General features: G+C 39.5%; 1 protein-coding gene across 4 annotated transcripts in view; it reads right to left on the bottom strand.

Moving 5' to 3' along the window:
- The window catches only part of MTM1 (myotubularin 1), a 171,860-nt gene that overhangs the window by 61,756 nt on the left and 83,906 nt on the right, over window positions 1-26,198 (bottom strand). For all 4 annotated transcript variants that reach the window (XM_090263986.1, XM_090263985.1, XM_090263988.1 and 1 more), the window contains one exon: window positions 22,952-23,053. In XM_090263986.1, the coding sequence (XP_090120112.1) occupies window positions 22,952-23,053 (102 nt within the window). The remainder of the gene's footprint in view (window positions 1-22,951; window positions 23,054-26,198) is intronic.

Genomic DNA, 26,198 nt, shown 5'->3' with positions numbered 1-26,198 from the left:
CCTTACAACATAACAGGTGTGACAGTTCTACCTAAGACATAGAGGAAAACAAACACAGGAGCCTGTTAAGATAAGGAGACAGAGAAGTATGGTCCAGTGGGAGAACTAAGCAATGAGGAGATAGCCAACCTCACAGACATACAGTTCAAAACACTGGCGATAAAGATGCTCACAGGCTTGACAGATATACTTAAGTATGGCAAACACATAAGGAAAGAAGTGAAGGCTACACTAAATGAAACGAAGAAAAATCCACACAAAACCAATGGTGAAGGAAAGGAAACCAGGGTTCAAATCAATGATTTGGAACATAATGAAGAAAAAAAGTCAACCAGTACAGAATGAGGAAACAAGAACTGAAAAAAATGATAAAAGGCTTAGGAACCTCTGGGACAACTTTAAACTTGCCAACATCCGAATCATAGGGATCCAGAAGGAGAAGAGGAAGAGAAAGAAATTGAAAGCTTATGTGAGAAAATGAAGGAAAACTCCCCAAATCTGGTGAAGGAAATAGACATACAAGTCCAGGAAGCACAGAGAGTCCCCAACAAGCTAGACCCAAGGAAGACCACACCAAGACACATCATAATCAAAATGACAAAGGTTAAAGATAAAGAGAGTATCTTAAAAGCAGCAAGAGAAAAGAAGAGAGATACCTACAAAGGGGTGCCTATAAGACTATCAGCTGATTTCTCAAAAGAAACTTTGCAGACAAGAAGTATTCAAGGTGATGAAAAACAAGGACCTACAACCAAGATTACTTTATCCAGCAAAGCTATCATTTAGAATGGAAGGGCAGATAAAGTGCTTCCCAGACAAGGTAAAGCTAAAAGAGTTCATCATCACCAAGCGATTATTATATGAAATGTCAAAGGGACTTACTTAAGAAAAAGATCAAAATTATGAATACTGAAATGACAACAAACTCACAACTATCAACAACTGAATCTAAAAAATAAGAACAAAATCCAACTAAGCAAACCAGAATAGGAACAGAATCATAGATATGGGGATCATCTGGAGGGTTATCAGCTGGGAGGGGGAAGGGGGAGAATGGGGAAATGGTGCAGGGATTAAGAAGCATAATTGGTTGGTACAAAATAGACAGGGGGAAGTTAAGAATCATATAGGAAAGGGTGAAGCCGAAGAACTTATATGCATAACCCATGGACATGAACTAAGGGGGGTGGCATTGCTATAGGGAGCGGGGGGACTGGGAAAAGCGGAGCAAAGGGAAAACAAATTGGGACTATTGTAACAACATAATCAATAAAATATACTTTTAAAAAAGAAAACCACAAAAGAAAACTATGAATCTACATTTTCACCTATTAGATTAGCAAAGATCAAATAATTAGAAAACAGACTGGGTTCACGTGGTAGGCAGAATAATGCTCCCCTCACCCCCGTGAAGATGTTCCGTGGGACCTGAGTCATATTACCATACATAGGAAAGAGGAATTAAGGTTGCAGAGGCCATTAAGATTGCTAATCAGCTGACTTTGAGAGGAAAATTACCCTGGATTTCCCAGGTGAGCCTAATGTAATAATAAAAGTCCTTAGAAGTAGAAGGAGGAGGCAGAAGAGTCAGAATCAGAGAAGTAGATGTGGTGACGAGAGCAAAGTCAGTATGGTTTAAAGACTTGACCCACTGTTTCTAGCTCTGAACATGGAGAAAGAGGCCACGAGTCATGCAAGAAATGGATTCCCCCATAAAGTCTCCAGAAGGAATGCAGCCCCACCAACACCTTGACTTTTTAGTCCAATGAGACCCATTTTGGACCTGTGCCCTCCAGAATGGTAAAATGATAGACTTGTGTTTTCATAAACCACCAGATTTGTGGTAATTTGTTATAGCAACTATAGGAAACTAATACAGTTGGAGAGAATGTATGGAGAAAGGCACTCTGACACACTGCAGGCAGGAGTGAAAGTCAATACATCTTCTGAAAAGGGGATTTTGGCAATATCAGTAATTCTACTTCTAAGAATTTATCCTACAATACATGTGAACCCATACAAAATGATGTATATACAAGGTTATCCACTGTAGTTTATAGAATAACAAATGATCAGAAATAATCTCAATATCCATTAATAGAGGATTTAATAGATAAAGTAGGGGACAGTCAATAGAGTACTGTGTAGTCATAATAGAGCAAAGAAGCCCGTTCATTAGGCACTATTTACTGATGAGTTGGAAAAGCATATATAAATAGCAACTTGCCTGTACATGTCTAAACTATAACTAGGTGGACAGTAATAGGCTGAACATACCAACTGTGTGTGAGGAGGGAAGTGGGGTGGCTGAAGGGTGCTGGGAGGGAGGGAGACATTTTTACTGTATACCTGTCTTAGTTCGGGCTTCTATAACAAGATACCACAGATTGGGTGGCTTCAATCAATAAACCTTTATTCCTCCCAGTTCTGGAGGCTGGAAGTCCAAGATCAGAATGCCAGCATAGTAGTGTTCTGGTGAGGGCCTGCTTTCTAGTTTACAGAGGGCAGCCTTCTTGCTCTTCTTCACTTGGTGGAGAGAATAAGCTGTTCTTATAAGGGCACTAATCCCATCATAGGGCTAGACACCATGACCTCAATCACTTTCCAAAAGTCCCACCTCCAAATAACCATTGCACTGGATGGTAGGGCTGCAACATATGAATTGGGGCAGGGTGGGCACACAAACATATAGTCTATAACAATACCCATTTATACTTCCTGAATTTTGAATCATGGGCATACATTAGCTATTTAAAAAAATTAAAAGTAAATGCTTATTGAGTAAATGCCCTTTCTAGACAGAAGAATATTCTTATTGATAACTTGGTTGCTGCTGGGTCCTATTCACTCACTCTACTGACATTATCAACAAACACCAAGGGCCCAGTTAGAATAACGTATCACTGGAGAAAAAGACAAGTAAGACACAGTCACTTTATTTACTAAGTCAGAAATTCTCCAAAGGAGAGAGATGAGGAGAGAACAACTATTGATCATGTAAGGAGGAAAGTGGCAGACCATGAGCAGTATAGATACAGCACTATGGTACTCCAGAGACAGCCAAGTTTACTTCAGGGAGATGTGCCTGGAGGGATATTTATGGAATATGTGCTACCCTGGAAGGATGGCTTTGGACATGATAACAATGGTGATGACAAAAAGGCACAAATGGGAGCCAGACTTGGAGACTATGTGGCCATTAACCAACACCTCATACTTAATACCATAGAAAGGGTAGAAAAAGTGGAGACTGTTGACAGGTGGAGCCACACTGGAAGAGACAGAGGTTTGCATTTAGAATGACAGAGGCAGGAACCACTGACATTTTAGGGGCAAGGGTATGAGACCATCAGAGCTGTATCCCAGGGAGATTAATTTGACAGAAGCACATGTGTGGCGGGTTAGAGAAGGAACAGAACCAAGGTAAGAAAACCAGTTAAAGCATCATCCCAACAGCTTATAAGAGGAAAGAGAAAAACCTGAACTAAGGCTGAGAAAGAAGAATTCCCCAGATATAGTAAATGTTAAGGAAAAGGGAAATCTTCCAATGGCCTTGATTTTGGAGGAGGAAGAGGGGAAGGGAGGAGGAGATAGCATCAGAGAAACTGGGAGCAGAGGAGCAGGTTTTAGGGAAAGATGAGCAATTAATTTTTAACATGTGTTTTGGTGTCAGTTGAAGTTATAGACAAGCTAATGGGTAATATAAAGTTATGGATTGGAAAGTCATGCTCAGAAGACAATGCTGGTAGACAGGAGGAGTGAGAAAGGTTGCAGAGGGTGTAGTATAGAGAAAGAAGGAGGATAAGAATGGACTTTTCTAGAAAACCCACAGCAGAAGAAAGCAGAGGGATGAGAAAAGAAGCTAGAGAGGTAGGCTGGTCAGGATATTTAGGTCTCAGAAGCCATAAGGAGAAGTATCTGGAAGCATGATGACCTAGATACCCTAACTAAGACCTGCTGAAAACATCTGAAAATGCTGGATAAAACAGAAACCTTTTTTAAAAATGCACTAATGAGCTGGCTAGGGAGGAATATACTCAAAAGCCAAACATGTACTGCAAACAGGAATGCAGAGTGCAAGAGGAACGCATTGGCTTTTACCTTTCAAAAGAGTGGGAGGGTGGGAAGTGGAACAATGAGTTCTGAAGTGAGTGGCTGCTGAGGACGTGTATGTAAACAGTGAATGCTCTGCTTCTGAACACGGATGGCAATGCAGGGGGCAGCCCAGCTGGGACCACAGCTCTAGGAGATGGGGGAGTGGGGAGAAGAACCAAGCATGTCCAAATTCTGGAGAGAGAGGGCAGTAAGAGAAAGAAAGAGATGGAAAGAGAAGAGGGCCATGTCTTGGAGGACGCAGGACAGGAAGAGATTTAGAAGTATGAGTAGACCTTAATTAGCCAAGTGTACTGTTTATTCAAGAAAAAAAAAAAGTCCTGGCCAAAAATAAAATAGAGAACTAAGACGTACTTCAGTCCTTAGGCCACAATTAGGCTGAAAAGCAAGTGTGTGTATGTGTGTTTGCGCGCGCAATGTTGCTTCTTATTTCAGCTCCCACTTGAAAATGAGCTATTTACTTTTATCTATTAATTCTGTATTTGGTCTAGAAAGTAAGTCTATTACATTTCAGTCTGATATAAAATCTCAAAGCAATTTATAAAAATTCTCCCATTTCTGAACTATAAAATGAAGGCAGAGTGAAAAGCACCCTGTGTGCTTAATTCTCCATCTATAGCATCACTTATCCCTCTCATTCAAATGATCAAAAAGATGTACACTACATAACCTACCTTAGTAATTTTTATGTAATTATTTTTACAAGCAAGCACAAGTGGAGTAGATCAAGAGAAGACACAAAATAGAAATGGTATAGTACTTAAGCACATGAGAGGGTTTGATGTGGTTCACCAAAGCTAAGCAAAAAGAAATAAGCAGCAAAGACTATGAAAACCAAAGGCCGCAGTAACTAACACCTGAACATGCAAATAGGCTCTGCTCCCAAAGATGCTGCTGTTTTGAAGATACTGCTTTCAGACTCTGCATACAGTATAGAGCACTATGCCTTCAGCCGTGAACGGCTGTTGATCTCCACAGAACAGGCCTGACAACCCGGCTTCTTCTCTCTTGAAATTAGAACCAGAGAGGCGAGTCTTCTCTCCTGTGCCAATTTCTACTGCCCATAAAAAGTAAATAAACCCCCCAAAATTTGCAACTATATGACTGCTAATCAGCTCATAGAATAACAAGTAGAAAAGATTGAAATGTTAAAGAGTTTAATCTAGAATGGCATAGAAAAGTGGAAAGTGCAGAAACACAAATTCAATAAGTCATGTTACTCTGAAAACAGTAGGCTGGTGTAGGGTCAAAAGTAGAAAGAAGAAAATGAAAAACAATTTCTGAAGAATTCTGTTTTTACATATCACTGCTGGCCATGTTTCACATTCCTGTTAGGATGCTTTATGGATTTAATACTCTGAAATTTAAGATTTTCAAACAATCCTTTATCAAGATACAACCAATGATTTGTTAATAAAAATACAGACCTTTATCTATATATTATCTTTTTTTAAAAGGGCTTAAGGTGTCTCGCATATGATTACAATTACTTTATTAATATTCCTGGAAAAAATGTGTTGGGGTAATCATCCTTTATTTTTGGACCTGCTGGGAAAATGGTTCACTAATAACGGAAGAGCTGACATTTATAGTACACCTATTGAGTGCTAGGCACTATTGTAAGCACTTTAAATTTAATCCTCACAAAAACCCTATGGGATTGAGACTGTCATTATCCCCAGTACAGATGAGAATATCGAAGCACATAAATATTATGTGACTTTCAAAGTAGCCAAGCAGGTAAATGACAGAGCCAGATTCACACACAGGCTGCTGGACTCCATGACATGTACACGGAACCATACACCAGTAAGAACTTTGCAGATAGGTTGTCTTACTGGGGCTCCCTCATCAGTGGTTGTCAAAGGCCTAGGAGCCATGCCTCAGGCTCCATTTCTTCTAGCCCTACACTTCCCTTATGTGAGTCTATGTTCCATGAGTTGTCATAAACTCAAGCCCTTCACTTAGAAAAAATGCAAACAAAAACTCATGCATGCCTATAGCTGTAAAGATAGTCTTATGTGACTTTATTAATACCTAAATTAACTTAAAGTACATTCTATTCTACACATTCCACCATTATCTAAAACTGTTTCTCAAAATTTCTAGAGCATGATTAACAAAGAGCTTTACACCATGACTCAGACACACATACACACAGATAACTGATAAAAAACATTTCAAGAAATCATATTTATCCATATCATGTGTTATGCTCTTAATATTTTCTCTTCTATTCCATTTAAAAATGCTGGTTGCAATCTAGTAAACTGACTTCAGGCTCAATAATAGGTTGGGAGTCACAGTTTTAAAAAAAACTCTGTTCCAGTATTTCTTTTACCTCTGACTATCCCATTTGACTAAAAAATGAGCAAAGAATAAAGGAAATCAATAAAGGAGGAACTCTGGCATTGAACATACCATCCCAAAAACCAAACTCTATTTTTTTGTACTGCTATCAGGCTCTGTTTCTACATACTCAATTTCTGTTCTTGCCATTAAAAAAAAAATTACCATCATATTAGAAGCATTGCCACATTTCTTATAAAAATGCATCATTTACCTAGAACTAGTATTGAGTTACAATGCATCTTGAAAAGCAAAGCAAAAATAAAACAAGAAAATTAATTATTTAGTTGCTGTAGAAAATGTTATCTAAACAATTGTCAACTCATACTGTACCAATAATACAAAAACAATCAAATTAACGGTTTGGGGTCAACTCTGTACTGCTACGCTGCTCGAATTCAATTCGAAATTTAAATGTCGGGGGAGGAAGATGGCGGAAGAGTGAGGGGAGGCTGCGCTCTCAGGCTCCCGAGACCCATCTGTACTTTGGACTAATTGCAGACAGAATATCTCAGTGAGAAGCTGGACACTGGCAGGAATTGAGCCTTGGCACTGCTGGATTAGAGAAAAACCATCTGGGAGCAACCTGTTTGGTGAGGATAGCAGAAGAAAAAGGGACGAAACGGGATTCCTGACTGGGGTGGCTGCCTGAGCTGCGGCTGGAAGGACACAAAGGCTTTTTGGTGACCACAGGCTTCCCCAGAGAGGAGTCAGGAGGAAAGTGGATCTCTGCCCGCTGGCAGAGACGGGACTCGACCAGGTGGCATTGACGCTGGAAGACGGGAGACAGCGTGCTGTTGTACAAGTGAAAACGGAATTTTTCCTTTGTATTTTTCTCTTGTGAACTGAGGAGAGGGGGGTAAAGTTTGGGGGTGATAGGACATTCTTGAGGAGTACAGGCGCAGAAGTACGCTTGCCCACCCCGCAACACTCCCCTTGGGTCTCGCGGGCACGCATAGGGAAGTGCCCTCATTCACTGAACCAGATGCGCAGGGCCAGGCGTCCTGGTGCCCCTCAGACACACCTCAACAGACATAAGATCAGTGCCCCAAAGGCTGCGGGGAGGGCCCACTGGACATGAAGACTGTGTGTAGTCACCCCTGGCCAGCTCCAGTGGGCGCCAGACCGGAGTGCCAGCCCGGAGCGCAGAGCACTTGCTCAGGCTCTGCTCGTGCCCGCCCAAATGGGCGCAGGAACGGTGGGTGGCTGCAGCGTGAAAACTGCAGGCAGCAGCGACTCACAGACACTCACTTCTACTGAGCACAAGTGTCTGGGGCCCCGCCCTAAGAGGTGAGAGACCAACTCCTGGAACATGGCGCGGGCAGGCCTGAGGCTAGCTCCCCGGCAGTCTTGGGCGCACACAGGCGCGCGAGTGCAAAAGCACCCGCCAATCGCTCACTTCCACTGTGCACAGTGTCTGGGGCCCAGCACTGGGAGGCGAGAGATCAACTCCGGGAGCGCGGCGCAGCACAGCACGGCAGGCCTGAGGCTAGCTCCCTGGCCGCCTTGGGCACCAATCGCTCACTTCCACTGTTCACGAGCGTCCAGGACCCAGCCCTAGGGGGCGAGAGACCAACTCCCAGAGAGTTGCTTCGCAGGCCTAAGGTGGGCTCTCGGGTGCCTTGCGCGCAGGGGCACTTCAGCTAGCTCCAACGGGCACCAAAGGAATTCGCTGTGCCGGTCACCGTGCACACCACTGCTGCAAGGAACAGGAACCTCTGACCTGCCACATTAGACCAGCTCTGGATGCAGAAAAAGAAGAGGACATATAAAGGCTGAACTGAGTAAAAACATTCCTATTTTTTTTCCTTTTTCTTTTTCTTCCTGAAGGGAAAAAAAAATTATATCTCTAATTTGTTTAATACAATGTCTCCTCCTCATCCTTCCTCTTTAATTGTTGTTTATTTCTTTGTGGGTCCAGTTTAGCCTCCCTTTCACACTAAGTAAATAGAATATAACTACTATATAAATCCAATACTATACAATTCCACTTTCCTACTATATTCTGCACTCTCCCCTTTTTTTCTTCTATAGTTATTAACAATGTAAATATTACCTACTGTCATGCAGTCTCAACTATTATTAATCTATTATCCCCTCTCTCAAAAATAATATTTTTCCTCCCTAAAAACAACTTTTAGCTATTCTTCCTATAGTATAAAAGCTCCAATCTCTCTACATTTATATTAATACTGGCTGGTTGGCTGACGATAGCGGGATAGAGGGTGGGGGATATTTTTGAGGGTGTGGGTCTCCTGCTGGGGCTGTGTGTTTATGTTTTTAACAGCATCTCCACAAAAGAACTCAAGAAAAAGTGAATAGAGTGACTCTCAATCAACTAGTCAGAAGGAAGATCCTAACAAAGAGCATCTGAAATATAACCAGACAGCATAAACAAACGACATAAAGGGTATCCCAAGAACATCAGGCTCAGGAGATCAAAGAGACTGCACCACTGAAACCCCCAGATCTCCCATAAAGAATCTCATACCACAAAGGTGGGAAGGCAAAGCAGACAAACCCAAAAAATAAACATAAACAAGAAGAACCCAACATGGTAAGAAGCAGAAACAACCTCTCAATAAAAAGAAAAGAGGAATCCCCAGAAAGAGAGGTAGATGGAATAGACATAGCCCAAATGTCAGACATGGAATTCAAAACTATGGTGGTGAAGAAGCTCAATATACTCGACAACCTTAAAAACAACTATGACAACCTCCAAGGAAGTTACCAATAACTCCAAGAAAATTACAGGGAACTTGCAGAGAACTACACCAGCATAAAAAAAGACATAGAAACTATCAACAAGAACCAGGAAGAAATGAAGAATGCAATCTCTCAACTGAAAAACACAGTAGAATCAGTCAAAAGCAGACTAAACAAAGCAGAGGATCAGATTAGTGAGTTAGAGGATAATGTAGAAAAAAATTCTCAGACGATACAGCAAAATGAAAAAAGATTGAAAAAGTATGAAGAAGAGGTAAGAGAATTACAGGATAGGATAAGGAAGAATAATATCAGAGTCACTGCAATTAAAGAGGGATCAGAAGAACAAAGAATAGAAAAACTGATAGGAGACATACTGACAGAAAATTTTCCCAACCTGATGAGAGAAAAAGTTATGCAAGTCCAGGAAGCACAGAGTTCCAATAAAGAGGAATCCAAATAAACCCATTCCAAGGCACATCATAGTTAAAATGACAACATTCCAAGACAAAGAGAGAATCCTAAAAGCAGCAAGAGAAAAACAGCAAATAACATACAAGGGAGGTCCGATAAGGCTATCAACTGATTTCTCAACAGAAACATTACAAGCCAGAAGGGAATGGTCAAAAATATTTCAAGCAATGAAAAACAAAGGCCTACAACCAAGAATACTTTACCCAGCAAGGCTCTCATTCAAAATAGAAGGTGAAATAAGGAGTTTCTCAGACAAAGGAAGAATAAAAGAATACATCTCCAGCAAACCAGCATTGCAAGAGATGCTAAAGAGAATGTTCTAAGAAAAAGGAAGAGAAAAAAAGAGGAGAGGAACAGAGGTACAAAGGGAAATGAATAAATACATGTCAATAATAACCTTAAATGTAAATGGTTTAAAGGCTCCAATTAAAAGACATAGGGTAACGGAATGGATAAGAAAACAGGACCCACATATTTGCTGTCTACAGGAAACACACCTCAAAACATAAGATTTACATAGACTGAAAGTAAAGGGACATAAAAAAATATCCTAAGCAAACGGACCTGAAAAAAAAGCTGGGGTAGCAGTCCTCATATCAGACAAAACGGATTTCAAAGCAAGGACAATAAAAAGAGACAAAGAAGGACATTTCATAATACTTAAGGGAACGATCCATCCAGAAGATATAACACTGATAAAAATATATGCGCCCAACATAGGAGCACCCAAATACATAAAGCAAATACTAGAAGACCACAAGAAGGACATTAACAACAACACACTCATAGTAGGGGACTTCAACACACCATTATCAACAATAGATCATCAAAGCAAAGAAACACCAAGGATATACAGGCACTGAAGAACACACTAAACCACATGGACTTAACTGATATATATAAAACTTTTCACCCCAAAGAAGCAAAATATACATTCTTTTCAAATGCACACGAGACATTTTCAAAAATAGACCACATGACAGTACACAAAACAAGCCTCAACAAATTCAAGAAAATTGAAATCATATCAAGCATCTTTTCAGACCACAAGGCCTTGAAACTAGAAATCAACCTCAGAGAAAAAAAATCAAAGACATCCAAACTCATGGAGAAAGAATAACATGCTATTAAACAATGAATGGGTTAACAATGACATCAAAGAAGAAATCAAGAAATGTCTAGAAACTAATGAAAATGAACACACAACAGCCCAAAACCTATGTGACACAGCCAAAGCAGTCTTAAGAGGGAAGTTCATAGCAATACAGGCATATCTGAAAAGGACAGAAGAAGCTCAAATAAAAAATCTAATCCTAAAGCTACAAGAGCTAGAACAACAACAACAAACAAAGCCTAGGGCAAAAAGAAGGAAGGAAATCATCAAGATCAGAGCAGAATTAAATAACATAGAGACTAAATAAACAACCCCCCAAATCAACAAAACTAGTAGCTGGTTCTTCGAAAAAATAAACAAAATCGACAAGCCTCTAGCCAGGCTCATCAAGAAAAAAAGAGAGAAGACCCAAATAAACAAAATCAGAAATGAAAGAGGAGAAGTCATGACTGATAACACAGAAATACAAATAATTGTAAGAAATTACTACAAACAACTGTATGGCAAGAAATTTGACAACCTAGAAGAAATGGGCAAATTTCTAGAAACATATTACCTTCCAAAACTGAATCAAGAAGAAGTAGAAAATCTCAACAGACCAATAACAAAGAAGGAAATTGAAACATTAATCAAAAATCTCCCTGCACACAAAAGCCCTGGACAGGATGGCTTCACAGGCGAATTTTACAAAACATTTAGGGAAGAACTAACTCCTACCCTCCTCAAACTATTCCAAAAAATCCAAGAAGAGGGAAAAATCCAAAACTCTTTCTGTGAAGCCGGTATTACACTAATCCTAAAAGCAGGTCAAAACACAACAAAGAAAGAAAACTACAGGCCAATATCACTGATGAACATAGATGCTAAAATCCTCAATAAAATTTTGGCAAAGAGGATCCGGCAATACATCAAAAAGATCGTACACCACGATCAAGTGGGATTCATCCCAGGGATGCAAGGATGGTTTAATATTTGCAAATCAATAAATATAATACATTGCCTAAACAAAATGAAAGACAAAAATCACATGATCATATCAATAGATGCAGAAAAAGCATTTGATAAAGTACAACACCCATTTATGATGAAAACACTCAGCAAAATGGGAATAGAGGGAGCTTACCTTAACATCATTAAGGCTATATATGAGAAGCCTGAAGCCAACATCATATTCAATGGACAAACACTGGAATCATTCCCTCTGAAATCAGGAACTGGACAAGGCTGTCCACTCTCTCCACTCCTATTCAACATAGTGTTGGAAGTCCTAGCCACAGCAATCAGACAAGACAAAGAAACAAAAGGCATCCAAATTGGGAAAGAAGAAGTAAAACTATCACTATATGCAGATGACATGATACTATACCTAGAAAACCCTATAAACTCCACTAAAAGACTAGTTGATATAATAAGTGAACTTCGCAAAACAGCAGGGTACAAAATAAATATACAGAAATCTAAGGCATTTCTGTACACCAACAATAAAATATCAGAGACAGAGACAAAAAAGAAAATACCATTTACTATAGCAACAAGAAAAATAAAGTACCTAGGAATAAACTTAACCAAAGAGATAAAAGACCTGTACACAGAAAATTACACAACATTGAAGAAAGAAATTAAGGAAGATACAAATAAATGGAAGCTAATACCATGTTCTTGGATGGGAATAACCAACATCATCAAAATGGCCATACTACTCAAAGCAATGTACACATTCAATGCAATCCCTATTAAAATACCAATGACATATTTCACTGACCTAGCACAAATACTCCAAAAATTCATATGGAACCGAAAAAGACCCCGAATAGCAAAAGCAATCTTGAAACAAAAGAACACAGCAGGAGGAATCACGATACCAGACATCAAACAATACTACAAAGCCACTGTGATCAAAACAGTCTGGTACTGGCATAAGAACAGACATATAGATCAGTGGAACAGAATAGAGAGTCCAGAAATAAACCCAGGCCTCTATAGTCAACTAATATTTGATAAAGGAGGAAGGAACATAAAATGGATTGAGAAGAGCCTCTTTAAGAAATGGTGCTGGAGAACTGGACAGGGACGTGCAAAAAAATGAAACTAGACCACCAACTTACACCACACACACGAATAAACTCAAGATGGTTTAAAGACTTAAATATAAGCCGTGATACCATAAAAGTCCTAGAGGAAAACATAGGTAGGAAAATTTCAGATATCCCACGTAACAATATCTTCAAGGATACATCTCCTAAGGCAAGAGAAATAAAGGAAAATATAAACAAATGGGACTACATCAAACTAAAGAGTTTCTGCTCAGCAAAAGAAAACATCAGCAAGATGAAAAGGAAACCAACCATATGGGAAAACATATTTGCCAATGATATCACAGACAGGGGACTGATCTCTAAAATATATAAAGAGCTTACACAACTCAACATCAAAAAAACAAACAACCGAATTAAAAAATGGGCAAAGGAACTGAACAAACACTTCTCCAAAAAGGACATACAGAAGGTCCATAGGCACATGAAAAAATGCTCAACATCATTGGCCATCAGAGAGATGCAAATAAAAACCACAATGAGATACCACTTTACAGCTGTCAGAATGGCCATCATCAACAAATCAACAAACAAGTGCTGGCGAGGTTGTGAAGAAACGGGAACCCTACTGCACTGTTGGTGGGAATGCAGACTGGTGCAGCCACTATGGAAAACAGTATGGAATTACCTCAAAAAACTAAAAATGGAACTGCCTTTTAAACTAGCGATTCCACTGCTAGGATTATACCCGAAAAATCCTAAAACTCTAACTCTAAAAAACTTATGCACCCCTATGTTCATAGCAGCCCTGTTTACAATAGCTCAGTACTGGAAACAGCCTAAGTGCCCATCTGTAGATGAGTGGATCAAAAAACTGTGGTACATTTACACAGTGGAATACTATGTAGCAGAATGAAAGAAGGAACTCCTGCCATTTGCGACAACATGGATGGTAGACTAGAGAGAATTATGCTTAGTGAAATAAGCCAGGCAAAGAAAGCAAAATACCATATGATATCACCTAATAAAGGAAACTAAAGAACAACACAAACAAACGAACTAAATAGGAGAAAGAGTAGAATAGTAGTCAATGGGGGGAGCGGGGAGGGAGAGAAGGGGGATAAGTAAAGGAAGCGTCTAGTCAAGGAACGTGTATAAATGACTCATGGACATGGACAACGGGGAGGGATATAATTGTGGGAGAAGGGGTGGGTTTGGTGGGGGGGAGCAATGGGGGAAAAAATGGGACAACTGTAATTGATAAACCAAAAAAGAAAAAAAAAAGAAAAAAAAAGAAATTTAAATCTGAACATGATCACACTGAGTGGTGAAAATACTAATGGAGAAGGAGGCAAAAGAGAACCAAAGGCATGGTCTGAAAGAAAAAAGCCCACTCATACACTATTCACCCCACGGTTGGATTTGGAACCCACAGAGCAAGTTCACTTCTGACTTCAAGTGACAATAAAGTCAGCGAGACAATCTGCAGCTGATTGAACAGTTTCAATAAGATTAACAAAGTGATATTTTCAAGGAGGGCCTTTTGTATTGTTCAATACAATTAGGCTTAGATTATGCTTACAGGAAATCCCTTTTTGGCATACTTTTTCATTCCCCACTGTGGGCAGTTTGGAAACTTTTCTTTCCCTCCTGTCTCAGAGGAATAGTTGTCTCGTTTTTCCAAAACTGCCCTACAAACTGGGCTTAATCCCATCCCGCTCTGCTTTCCCCAGGATCTTGCTCAAGAAAGGATCCCTTCTCTCGCCTTGAAAAGATGCACACAAATATACTCATTCACCTCTCTCAGACCAAGGAAAACACTTCTTCCCTCAACCTGGCTTGCTACCATTATTTTTCTTTAAAGCACCACCTACTCCTTCTCTTAAAAACCTCTACAAACTGGCTTCTGTCCCCTCCACTTAGATCATTTTCCTGGATTCAAAAAATTCAACAAATGTATGCCAAGAACTGTACTAGGCACCAGGGATACAAAGGAAAGAAGGTCCCAACCTCACACAGTTCAGTTAAGGGGTCCGGTCTCCAGAGAGCTTGTAATCATCAAATCTAAATGACTCTTCCTGATCGCACAACCATGATCATCTTAAACTTCTCTCTGCCTTTGGCCCTGCAGGTTATAGGGAGTGAAGGTGGGAAGGCAGCCAGCAAAGTGAATGAGAATGGTTAGAGATGAGAAAAGAACCTGGAGTGTGCTTTTATCTAGACCACTAGATAAAAGAAAGCACACAGCTCATTTTCAAATGGGAAATGAAATGAGAAGAAACCCTGAGAACACACATGGGTGTATGTGCATGCATGTGTGCACACATACATGCATCTGCTTTTCAATCTAGATGTGGCCTTCAGACTACCAGTGTCCTAGTTTGGCACTATGGACCTCTTGCCTAGCCCTCTGACTTCCCCTTCCTTGTTTCAGGAGTTCTCTTCTCCTATCTATTCTTCATGATGCTGTATTCAGTCTTATCACTTATTCGAAAACTTTTAGTGGTCTCTGCTATTTCCCAAAGTACAAACTCCTCATCCTACCAGGGACCTCTGCTGGATGACCCCAGATCTCCTCCTGTTCCCCATACTCCTGCCAAATATCACTAGCTACCCTCATAAACACTTGGCAATGCTTCCAGCCTTCCCTCTCCTATGTGAAGGGTCAGGGTCTTGCCTCTGCCTGAAATTCCACTTCCTCCACCATCCACACCCACTGGAAATAACCATCTTTTAAGGCCCAACCCAAATGACTATGAATTCCGTGCAGGCTTTTCACTGTGGGTTGGATGTGCTCTCCAATGGAGTTCCTCTGCATTTCTCTTATAGTACCAGATGTACACTGTCCTATATCAGGGATCACTCATCCTGTAGTAATCCTCACTTGCCATCACTGCTCCCCCAACACATTCCAAAACAGTACTTTGAAATAAAATCAATTTATGAGACAGTTGAACATGTTCACTTAAACAACAGGGACTGATATTCCAAAAGCCATGTCAGTAGGTGGTCTGTTTTTATCTATATCTTGTATTTTTTGGTGTCTAGTTTAACTTTTTAAAAGATGATTTTTAGTGGTTAAAACTTAGAGAACTTACTATCCCAAAACTTTGTATGAGCACTTCACATTAAAAAAAAAATTTATATATTTGTCTTTTTATTACATTGTCCCACTTTTTCCCTCTTTGCTCCCCCCGCACCTAGCCCACCCATTCTCCCACGTCAATCCCCACCCTGTTGTCCATGCCCATGGGTCATTTATACTAGTTCCTAGACTACATCCTTCCTCTACTTACCCTACTTAGCTCTCTTCCCGCCACCCCTGTGTCTGTCTGCTCCTTCTTGATATGCCTCTGGTTCAGTTTTGCTCATTTCTTTATGTTGTTCATTAATTTTCTGTACTAGGTGATAGCATATGGTATGTGTCTTTTGTTGCCTGGCTTATTTTGCTAAGCATAACTCTTTCTAGTTCCATCCATGTTACCGCAAATGGTAGGAGTTCCTTCTTTCTTTCTGTTGCTAGTATTCTATTGTGTAAATGTACCACAGTTTTCTGATCCACTCAAGTACAGATGGGCACTTAGGCTGTTTCCAGCACTTGGCTATTGTAAATAGTGCTGCTATGAACATAGGGGTGCAGAGGTTCTTTTGAATTGATGTTTCAGTATTCTTTGTGTATAATCCTAGCAAGGGAACTGCTGAATCAAAAGGCAGTTCCATTTTTAGTTTTTTTGAGAAAATTCCATACTGTTTTCCATAGTGGCTGCACCAGTCCGCATTCCCACCAACAGTGCAGTAGGGTTCCCTTTTCTCCACATCCTCACCAGCACTTCTTTGTTGCTTTGTTGATGTTGGCCATTCTGACAGGTGTAATGTGGTATCTCATTGTGGTTTTTATTTGCATCTCTCTGATGGCTAATGATGTTGAGCATTCTTTCATATGTCTATGGACCCCTCTGTATGTTCTCGTTGGAGAAGTGTTTATTCAGGTCCTTTGCCCATTTTTAATTGGGTTCTCTGTTTCCTTGGTGTGAAGACGTATAAGTTCTTTATATATTTCAGAGATCAAATCCTTGCTTGAGATATCATTGGCAAATATATTTTTCCAATATGATTGGTTTCCTTTTTATCTTGCTGATGTTTTCTTTTGCTGAACAGAAACTCTTTAGTTTGATGTAGTCCCATTTGTCTATTCTTTCCTTTATTTCCCTTGGCTTAGGAGATATATCAGTGAAAATATTGCTACGTGGGATATCTGAAATTTTCCTGCCTATGTTTTCCTCTAGGACTTTTATGCTGTCACAGCTTACATTTAAGTCTTTGATTCATCTTGAGTTTATTTTGGTGTGTGGTGTAAGTTGGTGGCCTAGTTTCATTTTTTTGCATGTCCCTGTCCAGTTCTCCCAGCACCATTTGTTGAAGAGGCTCTTCTCAGTCCATTTTATGTTCCTTTCCCATCTGTTGAATATTAGTTGACCACAGAGGCCTGGGTTTATTTCTGGGCTCTCTATTCTGTTCCATTGATCTATATGTCTGTTCTTATGCCAGTACCAAACTGTTTTGATCACAGTGGCTTTGTAGTATAGTTTGATGTGAGGTATTGTGATTACTCCTACGGTGTTCTTCTGTCTCAAGATTGTTGTGGCTGTTCACGGTCTTTTTTGTTTCCACATAAATTTTTGAGTATTTTTTCTAGGTCTCTGAAATATGTCATTGGTATTTTAATAGGAATTGCATTGAATCTATAAATTGCTTTGGGTAGTATGGATATTTTAATGATGTTGATGCTTCTATTTATTTGTATCTTCCTTAATTTCTTTCTCAGATCACAATGGCCTCAAAGTGGAAATCAACCTCAAGAAAAAAACTCAAAGACATTTAAACTCATGGAGAATGGATAACATGCTATCAAATAATGAATGGGGTAACAAAGATATCAAGGAAGAAATCAAAAAATTTCTAGAAACAAATGATAATGAAAAGACAGCAGCCCAAAACCTATGGGACAGAGCAAAAGGAGTCCTGAGAGGAAAGATCATAGCCATACAGGCCTACTTAAAATGGACAGAAAAATCTCAAATAAAAAATCTATTCCTACAAAAAAAATTCAATCCCTACAGCTACAAGAACTAGAGGAACAACAACAAACAGAGCCCAGAGTATGTAGAAGGAAGGAAATCATCAAGATCAGAGCAGAATTAAATGACATAGAGAGTAAACAAAGAATTCAAAAGATCAATAAAACAAGGAGCTGGTTCTTTGAAAAGATAAACAAAATCAGCAAGCCTATAGCCAGGCTAGTCAAGAAAAAAAGAGAGAGGACCTAAATAAACAGAATCAGAAACAAAAGAGGAGAAATCACAACCAATACCACAGGAATAAAAAGGACTGTAAGAAATTACTACAAACAACTGTACAGCAAGACATTTGACAACCTAGATGAAACGGACAAATTTCTGAAAACATACAATCTGCCAAAACTGAATCAAGAAGAAGTAGAAAGCCTAAATAGATAGATAACAACTAGTAAAATTGAAGCAGTATTAAAAAATCTCCCAGCACACAAAAGCTCTGGATTGGATTACTTCACAGGCAAATTCTATAAAACATTTAGAGAAGAACTCACACCTACCCTTTTCAAATTATTCCAAAAAAATACAGGAAGAGGGATGACTCCCAAACTCTTTCAATGAAGCCATTATTACCCTAATTCCAATACCAGGTCAAGACACAACAAAGAAAGTAAATTACAAGCCAATATCACTGATGAACATAGATGCTAAAATCCTCAACAAAATATTGGCAAACCAGATCCAGCAACACATTAAAAAGATCATACATCACGATCAAGTGGGATTCATCCCAGGAATGCAAGGATGGTTTAATATTTGCAAATCAATAAACATAATTTACCACATAAACAAAATGAAAGACAAAAATCACATGATCATATCAATAGATGCAGAAAAATCATTCGATAAAAGTACAACACCCATTTATGATGAAAACACGCAGCAAAATGAGAGTAGAGGGAGCATACCTCAACATAATAAAGGCCATATATCAGAAACCTGAAGCCAACATCATACTCAATGAACAAAAACTGAAATCATTCCCACTGAGGTCAGAAACAAGACAAGGATGTCCGCTCTCTCCACTCCTATTCAACATAGTCTTGAAAGTTCTAGCCACAGCAATCAGACAAGAAAAAGAAATAAAAGGCATCCAAATCGGAAAAGAGGAAGTAAAACTGTCATAATTTGCAGATGACATAATTGTGTACTACATAGAAAACCCTACAGACCCTCAAATTAATACCTGAATTTGGCAAAATAGCAGGGTACAAGTCAATATTCAGAAATCAAAGGCATTTCTGTACACCAATGATAAAATACCAGAGATACAAATTAGAAAAAAGATCCCATTTACTATAGCAACAAGAAAAATATTTTCTAGGAATCAACTTAACCAAGGAGGTAAAAGACCTGTACTCAGAAAACTGCACTTCACATTTTTTTCTCTAATCTGTCACTTTATTGACTTCCTAAAGGAAGAAGTAGGGATTCCTATCACAGATACAAAAAAGAAGGCAAAGTATCACAGATCTGAGAAATCAAACCTTCTGTGGACAGCAACCTAGCTCTGGTGCTAGATCCATGACATCCAGAAATCCATCCCATTTGTTTCCCTATAATGGACTTCCCTTTCATTTTCTACTAAATGCAAGATCAGTAAGAAAACCATTATTATACAACTCCCATGCAGAAGTCATTATGCTGAGATTAGAGATAAAAACAAAAGGTCTGATCCCCACCTTGGATAAGCTCGGAGTATACCAGGAAGGATGGGCAATTACTACACAATTATTAAATAAGTATTCCCTGGCTGGTTTGGCTCAGTGGATTGAGCGTCGGCCTGCGAGCTAAGTGTCGCTGGTTCGATCTTCCAGTCAGGGCACATCAGAGAAGGAAAACTCTGACTCCAAAAAACCTCCGCTGCCTTGCGGCATACCTCTTCAGGGGAAAGGCTAAGGGAGTAAACCCCGACAGAAAATGCGGAGCCGGAGTCCCTAAGGCGGTTTGACGTTGTAGTCAACACCGGCAACTCCTGCGGCGCACCTGAAGCCAAGCTGTATTGACTCCGTCTTTCCCTTGGACCCTTCAGCTGCGAAGAGAGGGGGGGTCTGCTGCATGGGCAACAGCAGACCCTCCATATCACCCTGCCCAGGCTCTGTAGCTTCAGCTTCACTGGAGAGGACACTCCAGCGTCATCATAAGATGTCGATTCAACACGGGAGGAGACAGATACCGTGTCACTCCCGAGTCGGACTGCACAGCCATTCTCGGCGGTGCAGATAGACTCTTAAGAAGCTACACCATCATCTCTCGATACGGACGGCTGCCGACAACGATTATATAAGTCAAACTGAGATAAGTGCTCTGATAGAAGGAGGACCTACCAAGTCTAAGTAGTGAGAGGTGAGATGAACTACCATCAGAGGAATGCACATGATGGGGAAAAAGGACCTAGGATTGAACAAAATGGTGAAGGATAAGCTTTAAAGAGACAAAGGGACTGCAGGTGAAGGGGACAGGAAAACCAAAGGCTCTAACTCAAGAAAGTTCTACGTATATCAGAATAGAATAGAGTGGTCCTGTGTGGTTGGTGTGTCGGGTATAAATCATGGGAAGTCACTGAGAATTTTTTTGTGTGGGGAGAGGGACACAGGGTGACATGATCAAAACTGCCAGCATTGTGTAGGATAAATTGAAAAGAGAAGAAACTAAAAGACGGGAAGCCAGTTGGGAAGAATGGCTTAAATTAGAAAGCACAAGTAGAAATGGGAAAAATATTTAAGAGTTACTAATAAGTAGAACCTATAGGATTTGGAACTGATGTGTTTATAAGAGGCAAGACAGGGAAAGAACAAAAATATTGATTTCAAGTTCTCAAACTTGAGCAACTGAGTATCATCCAAATTGAAGTATATGTAGGGTAAGAGTAGGTCTGTTGAACTGGAAAAAGGTTAGGGAGTCAGTAAGCTTGTGATCGTCATGAACTTCCAGAGGAAGATGCTTGAGAGTTTGGCTTGTTTGATTTACTCAAGGCCAATGTCAGGGCCAGATTTAGAAATCACCCATTCAGCAATGTCAACTTAAGCTATGGGACTAAATGAAACTATCAAGGCAAAGAAAGTAACATGAGAAGAGGGCTGACAGGGGAACACAGATAAGATGTTTACATTTAAGGAAAATAAAAAATCAATGGGGACGGGGAAGAAATAGTCAAGATGGTAGAGGAACACAGAAACCAAGACTTGCAAGCAGGTGGTCAAAATGGTTGAATGCCTGGGATAAAGCAAACATAACTAAGATTGAAGTGAGGCACTAGATTTGGCTAGTAAAAGGTCAGGAGTTCCGAGAAAGTACCTCCAATAAAGCTGGATGCTGGAATGGGTTGGAGAAATAAATGAACTGGAGATAAGCACAGACTATTCTTTCCAGAAGAGTGAATTGAAGTCAGAGATGGAACAGTAGTTTAGGGAAAAGCTGGCCCAACACATGAATTTTTTAGGGAATAAACCCTAAAAGCAGCAGAGGATGCCAGAGAGAGAGGACAGGTGATGGAGCAAGATCTTATAGATGGACTAGGGCCTCAGCTCCTTCAAACTTAAGTGAACCATTCCTTAAATTTCTGATAGTTTAGGGTCAAATATGGAAAACCCAAGATAGAACACTTTCCTTAACTCAATTTTCACGGATTAGACCTATATTCTCACTTTCATAATAACTTCAAGGATGTGGTCTCATGAAAGTCTTTTTATCCTAGTAGTTTAAAATATTTAATATTGAAATATCTTTTAAATCACATATGTAATCAAAAACGGAGAAAAGGATAAAAATGTATTCACTCTATATCACTGCATTTGTTTTAAGCATTGCATTTAAATCTGTCCTCAACACATGACTCACAATGAGTACTTCATATCTTTCTAGACCTCTGTAGTCTTTGTATAATTATTTTTTTTATCAACCATGAATTTCCTTGACTGAAACAAGTGCTAATGAAACTTGGGAAAAGAGAGGGCTTTTTTCTTGCTAGAAAAAATCCGAGGTATTTACTGCAAATAAATAAATTAATTAAAAGACAGCCATAGGAAGAAGGGCTACATTACAAAATGGCTCTTCCATTTAATTATCTCAATTATCACCTTCAGTGTAGCCAGCAACACATTTATCCTATACTTAAGATAAAGGCATATATATATATGAATTATTTCTTTGCTTACCCCTTAGAAAGTGTTTCCTCCTTGTTTAGAGTCAAGGAGAAGAGGAGAGGGGTAAGAAGATGCGAACAAGGCACAAAAGAAAAAAAAAGAAAAAGACCAAGGCACAATGCAAAGACTGTTTTAAGAGCAAGATGCATAGAAACCTTTATTTCAATCACATGGTAAAACGAAGTTGATTAGTCAGTTTGGTGTACAGGAAGGAAGAGTTCTAGCTATACACATCCTGAATCTTGTTATAGATGAAGTTATAGTTTATAAGTAAATGCACACATATGTCTGTCCTCCCAAATATACACTAAACACTATCAAATGACAGTTAAAGTATCATTCCTTAAAAAAAATAAACCAGCCTTATTCAGCAACTGCCTGCAATGCCTGTACAATGTTTCTGAATTTTAGAAGGGTGCTTGCTTAAATGGCATTTAGGTTCAGAGACTTGTTCCCATTTATAACTGATGCCACAAAAGCCTGACACACATTGCTTGTTAGCTCCCAAGTTGATAGCCAAAAACCTCTGGGAGATGACTTCACAGCACTACAGCCGACATGGCCCACTTCACAACCTCATACTTTTACAGAAGGCTGGCAAAGACCTAGAGCATGCCCAGGGGTGTGAGAGCAAAAGTGGCTCTGGGTAAAGCTCCCAGGCTCACTTGGGGCTCTGGCCCATCTTGAGGCCTGCACTGCCTCTGTGTGGGTAAGCCATCCCACACAGACCAGCATAGGAGAGGCCTACTGCCCTCTGGTAATGGTTCAATCATCTTTAAGAAACACCCTCACATACAGATCACACTGCGAAATTCAGCACGGACAGTATATGAAAAAGGAGTCACCCAAGAAACTTCCAACACTGAGGGGAACCTTGGAATTTACCAGACTATGGGCCAGGGGAAAGGCGTATCTCGTGAGGATCTCAAACATATCTCTTCTGCTGTGGCCTTCTTGTTTCAATGCAAACCTCAGGTTTCTCATGTCCTGGGGGAGAGGAAATTTGACAAATCAGTTTCCAAATAAAGTCACATTCGTTAGCAAAAATACTCTATTCAACTAAGGGAGTAGAAGATTCACTTACCTGAAAGGGCAATTCATCTAGATTACTAAGAAACTTACTTTGTTTTGTATGATATTTTGAAATATCCAGTTTAAGAACCCCTGAAAATATTCAAATTGTAGTTATAAATGTAAAAACAAAGCAACTAGTGCTAAAGAGAAGACAGAGCTAAAATTCCTTTGATAAAAATACAAATCAAACCTTGCCTTGTACCTCATGTACCGTGTCTATCTACTTCAACTGGTTTCTTGGGTATTTTTAATTACAAAACTGTATTTTATTCATAGGACTTTTCAAGTGTTTATCTATCATCAAATATGATCTCAAAATTGTCAAACATGTCATTAAAATACAGAAGCTCTTTCCCTCACCCCTCATGCTTTTAAAGTCTATTTTTTAAAAATAGGAAATGCATGGCATTTTAAACTCTCAAACTAGTAATGAAAAACATTTTTACTATGAGATTACTTTTAGAGTTCTATATAACCACATTAAAGTATCCCATATTTGGAGTGACTAGGCTTCCAGGAACTAAAAATTAATTATCAAAACCATATTTTAAGGGTAGCACTTATTACATATCTCTTTAATAAGCAGGAAAACCTTACTTTAAATCAAATCTAAACAAAATAAGCTCACTTAAATATCAATTTGTATTATACATCAAACTAACATTCTATTTTATTTTCAAAGCTGGAGTTTCTAGGTTATCTCTTAAATCAATCATGACACTAAGAATGTTATACTGTGAACCACACTTTCAATCAGAAACAAGCATCATGCTGGACCCTGGGGATACAGATACTCAGGAATGAAACAGATCTAGTCCCTACCTTTTTGAATGTCATCATCTTCACATTTTTCAAAGTGCTCTTTAATTTATTATCTCAAGAGCACTCTTAAAATGTCCTAAGTCTTTGATGTAAAGGACTACCAAGGGCCTTGTCATATATAACTGAAAATGTAAATGGCAGCAAAGGAAGTATAAAGAACCAGATTCTAAGAACGCTAATGAACAACCCATGACTGATCATTCTATATGCAGATGGCATCTGCTGGGCCTTGCCAGTTCCAGGATTTTGTGCTTTTATATTTAAAAGAATCTAACTGAATAAAATCTAAAAACTGATTTACAACATAGTTCAAGAAAACTGGAATATTAATTGCTCATGGCCATTGTTTTTGAGCGCAATGCTAATTCCAAGAAATATGTATGTAATATTTGAGAATTATACCTGGTGAGGTGTTCCTAGTCCTTTGTTCTTATAATAGTCAAAGGGTAAGAATGTGCTTTTTCTTATTAGTGATTAATATTTAAGTACAAGTTTTTCCTATTGATTAAGGCAATAAATAGAATTTGTTAAAACTCCATTAGAATTAAAGTCACTTCAAAATCATCAAAATAGCAACCCCATTTTTCCCTTGAGTATTGTAATATAACACTCCACTCTGATGGATCCTCTTATGTAAAATGCAAAGACTTTCCTTAAAAGTAAATCCCCATATTTCTAGGCCTCAAAGGATAGACTGTAGCTGGGATTACAGATAAGGTATACGGTATCTTGGATTTAAAACAAAAACAAAAAGGCAAGGTGGGGAGTGATAAAGAACTTCAGTTCAAGTCTAAATATGACATATCCTTTGGTTTCTGATAAAGTGTAGTAGTCCTGATCTTTTATAATTCAGAGACAAAAAAAAAAAAACTGTACTGTGTTCATAATCCAAACAAAACTATAAGATATTGGTTTTCAGAAATCACAGTGAGTTAGACTAGGGAAAGGAGACTTAGGTTTTCATTCTGACTCTTCTCCCAGCTCCTTGGGCAACCCTATGCAAGTAACCCTGTTAAGCAGAGGCTTCATTTTCCCATCCATACAAAAAAGGACTTAGATTGGCCAGGAGTCACCAAACTTTAGCCTAGGTCAGTCTTTGTGTGGTCTTCAAACTAAGAATGTTTTTTTAAAAATATTTAAAAAGGTTAAAAAGCAACTTCTGGCCAAGATGGAGGCATAGACAGACATGCTGCGCGTCTCTCTTCAAAACTAAGAGGGAAATACAACTGCCTCAAAACTAGAGATAACCAGAAGTTACAGAAAATCAAGCTGCATGGAAGTCCAAGAAAGATATAAAGAAGAAATACTCCAGGTAGGAGGGGCGGGGCCGGAGAGGACGTGGTGTGGTGGTGGCAGCAGCGGGTTGGGGGAAAGCACAGTTACATGTTTTAATAACTCAGGAGGGACACCCGGGGAGCATTCCCAGCTCTTCACCAGACCATGCAGCTCATCGTCCAAGCACCAGGGAAAATGAAGCCTCATTGCTTCTGACTGTGCAAACCAGTTGGGGTTGGGGCAAAGAAAGAAACTGCTGGTCTCTTGGCAGAGTTCGGTTGTTTAAAAGGCCCCCATGGTCCTAGAACATCCACAGACCCACCCATTCTGGGAACGATGGCCAGGACAACGGCTAGAGGGGGCCAGTCCAATATGGAAGTGGGAGAAGTGCCTGGAAAAGAGGCGAGTGCTGAGCAGGAGGCATTGTTCCCTCTCAACAACTCCCCCACATACAGTGCCACAATGTGGTGAAATGGGTTGCTGACAAATACCTAAGGCTCCATTCCTTACAATGTAACAGGAGCAACAGCTCTACCTAAGACACAGAGACAAACACACACAGGACCCTGTCAAGATGAGGAGACAGAAAAGTATGGCCCAAAAAAGGGAATGGATCAAGGTTCCAGTGGAAGAACTAAACGACAAGGAGATAGCCAACCCACAGATGAGGAGAGAGCCAACCTAACAGACACAGAGTTCAAAATATTGGTAATAAAGATGCTCACAGGCTTGACAGATACGCTTGAGTACGGCAAATGCATTAGGGAGGAAGTGAACGCTATGCTAAGTGAAACAAAGGAAAATTCACACAAAACCAATGGTAAAGGGAAGAAAACCAGGGTTCAGATCAATGATTTGGAACATAAGGAAGAAAAAAACAGTCAACCAGTACAGAATGAGAAAACAAGAATTGGAAATAAATGGAGAGGCTTAGGAACTCCTCGGACAATTTTAAACCTGC

The sequence above is a fragment of the Furipterus horrens genome, unplaced genomic scaffold, assembly GCF_987537825.1.
Source record: "Furipterus horrens unplaced genomic scaffold, mFurHor1.1.pri manual_scaffold_17, whole genome shotgun sequence".
Lineage (NCBI taxonomy): Eukaryota > Metazoa > Chordata > Mammalia > Chiroptera > Furipteridae > Furipterus > Furipterus horrens.
The sequence above is the reverse complement of the archived record's forward strand: the minus strand, read 5'-3'. Positions and strand labels throughout refer to the sequence as shown.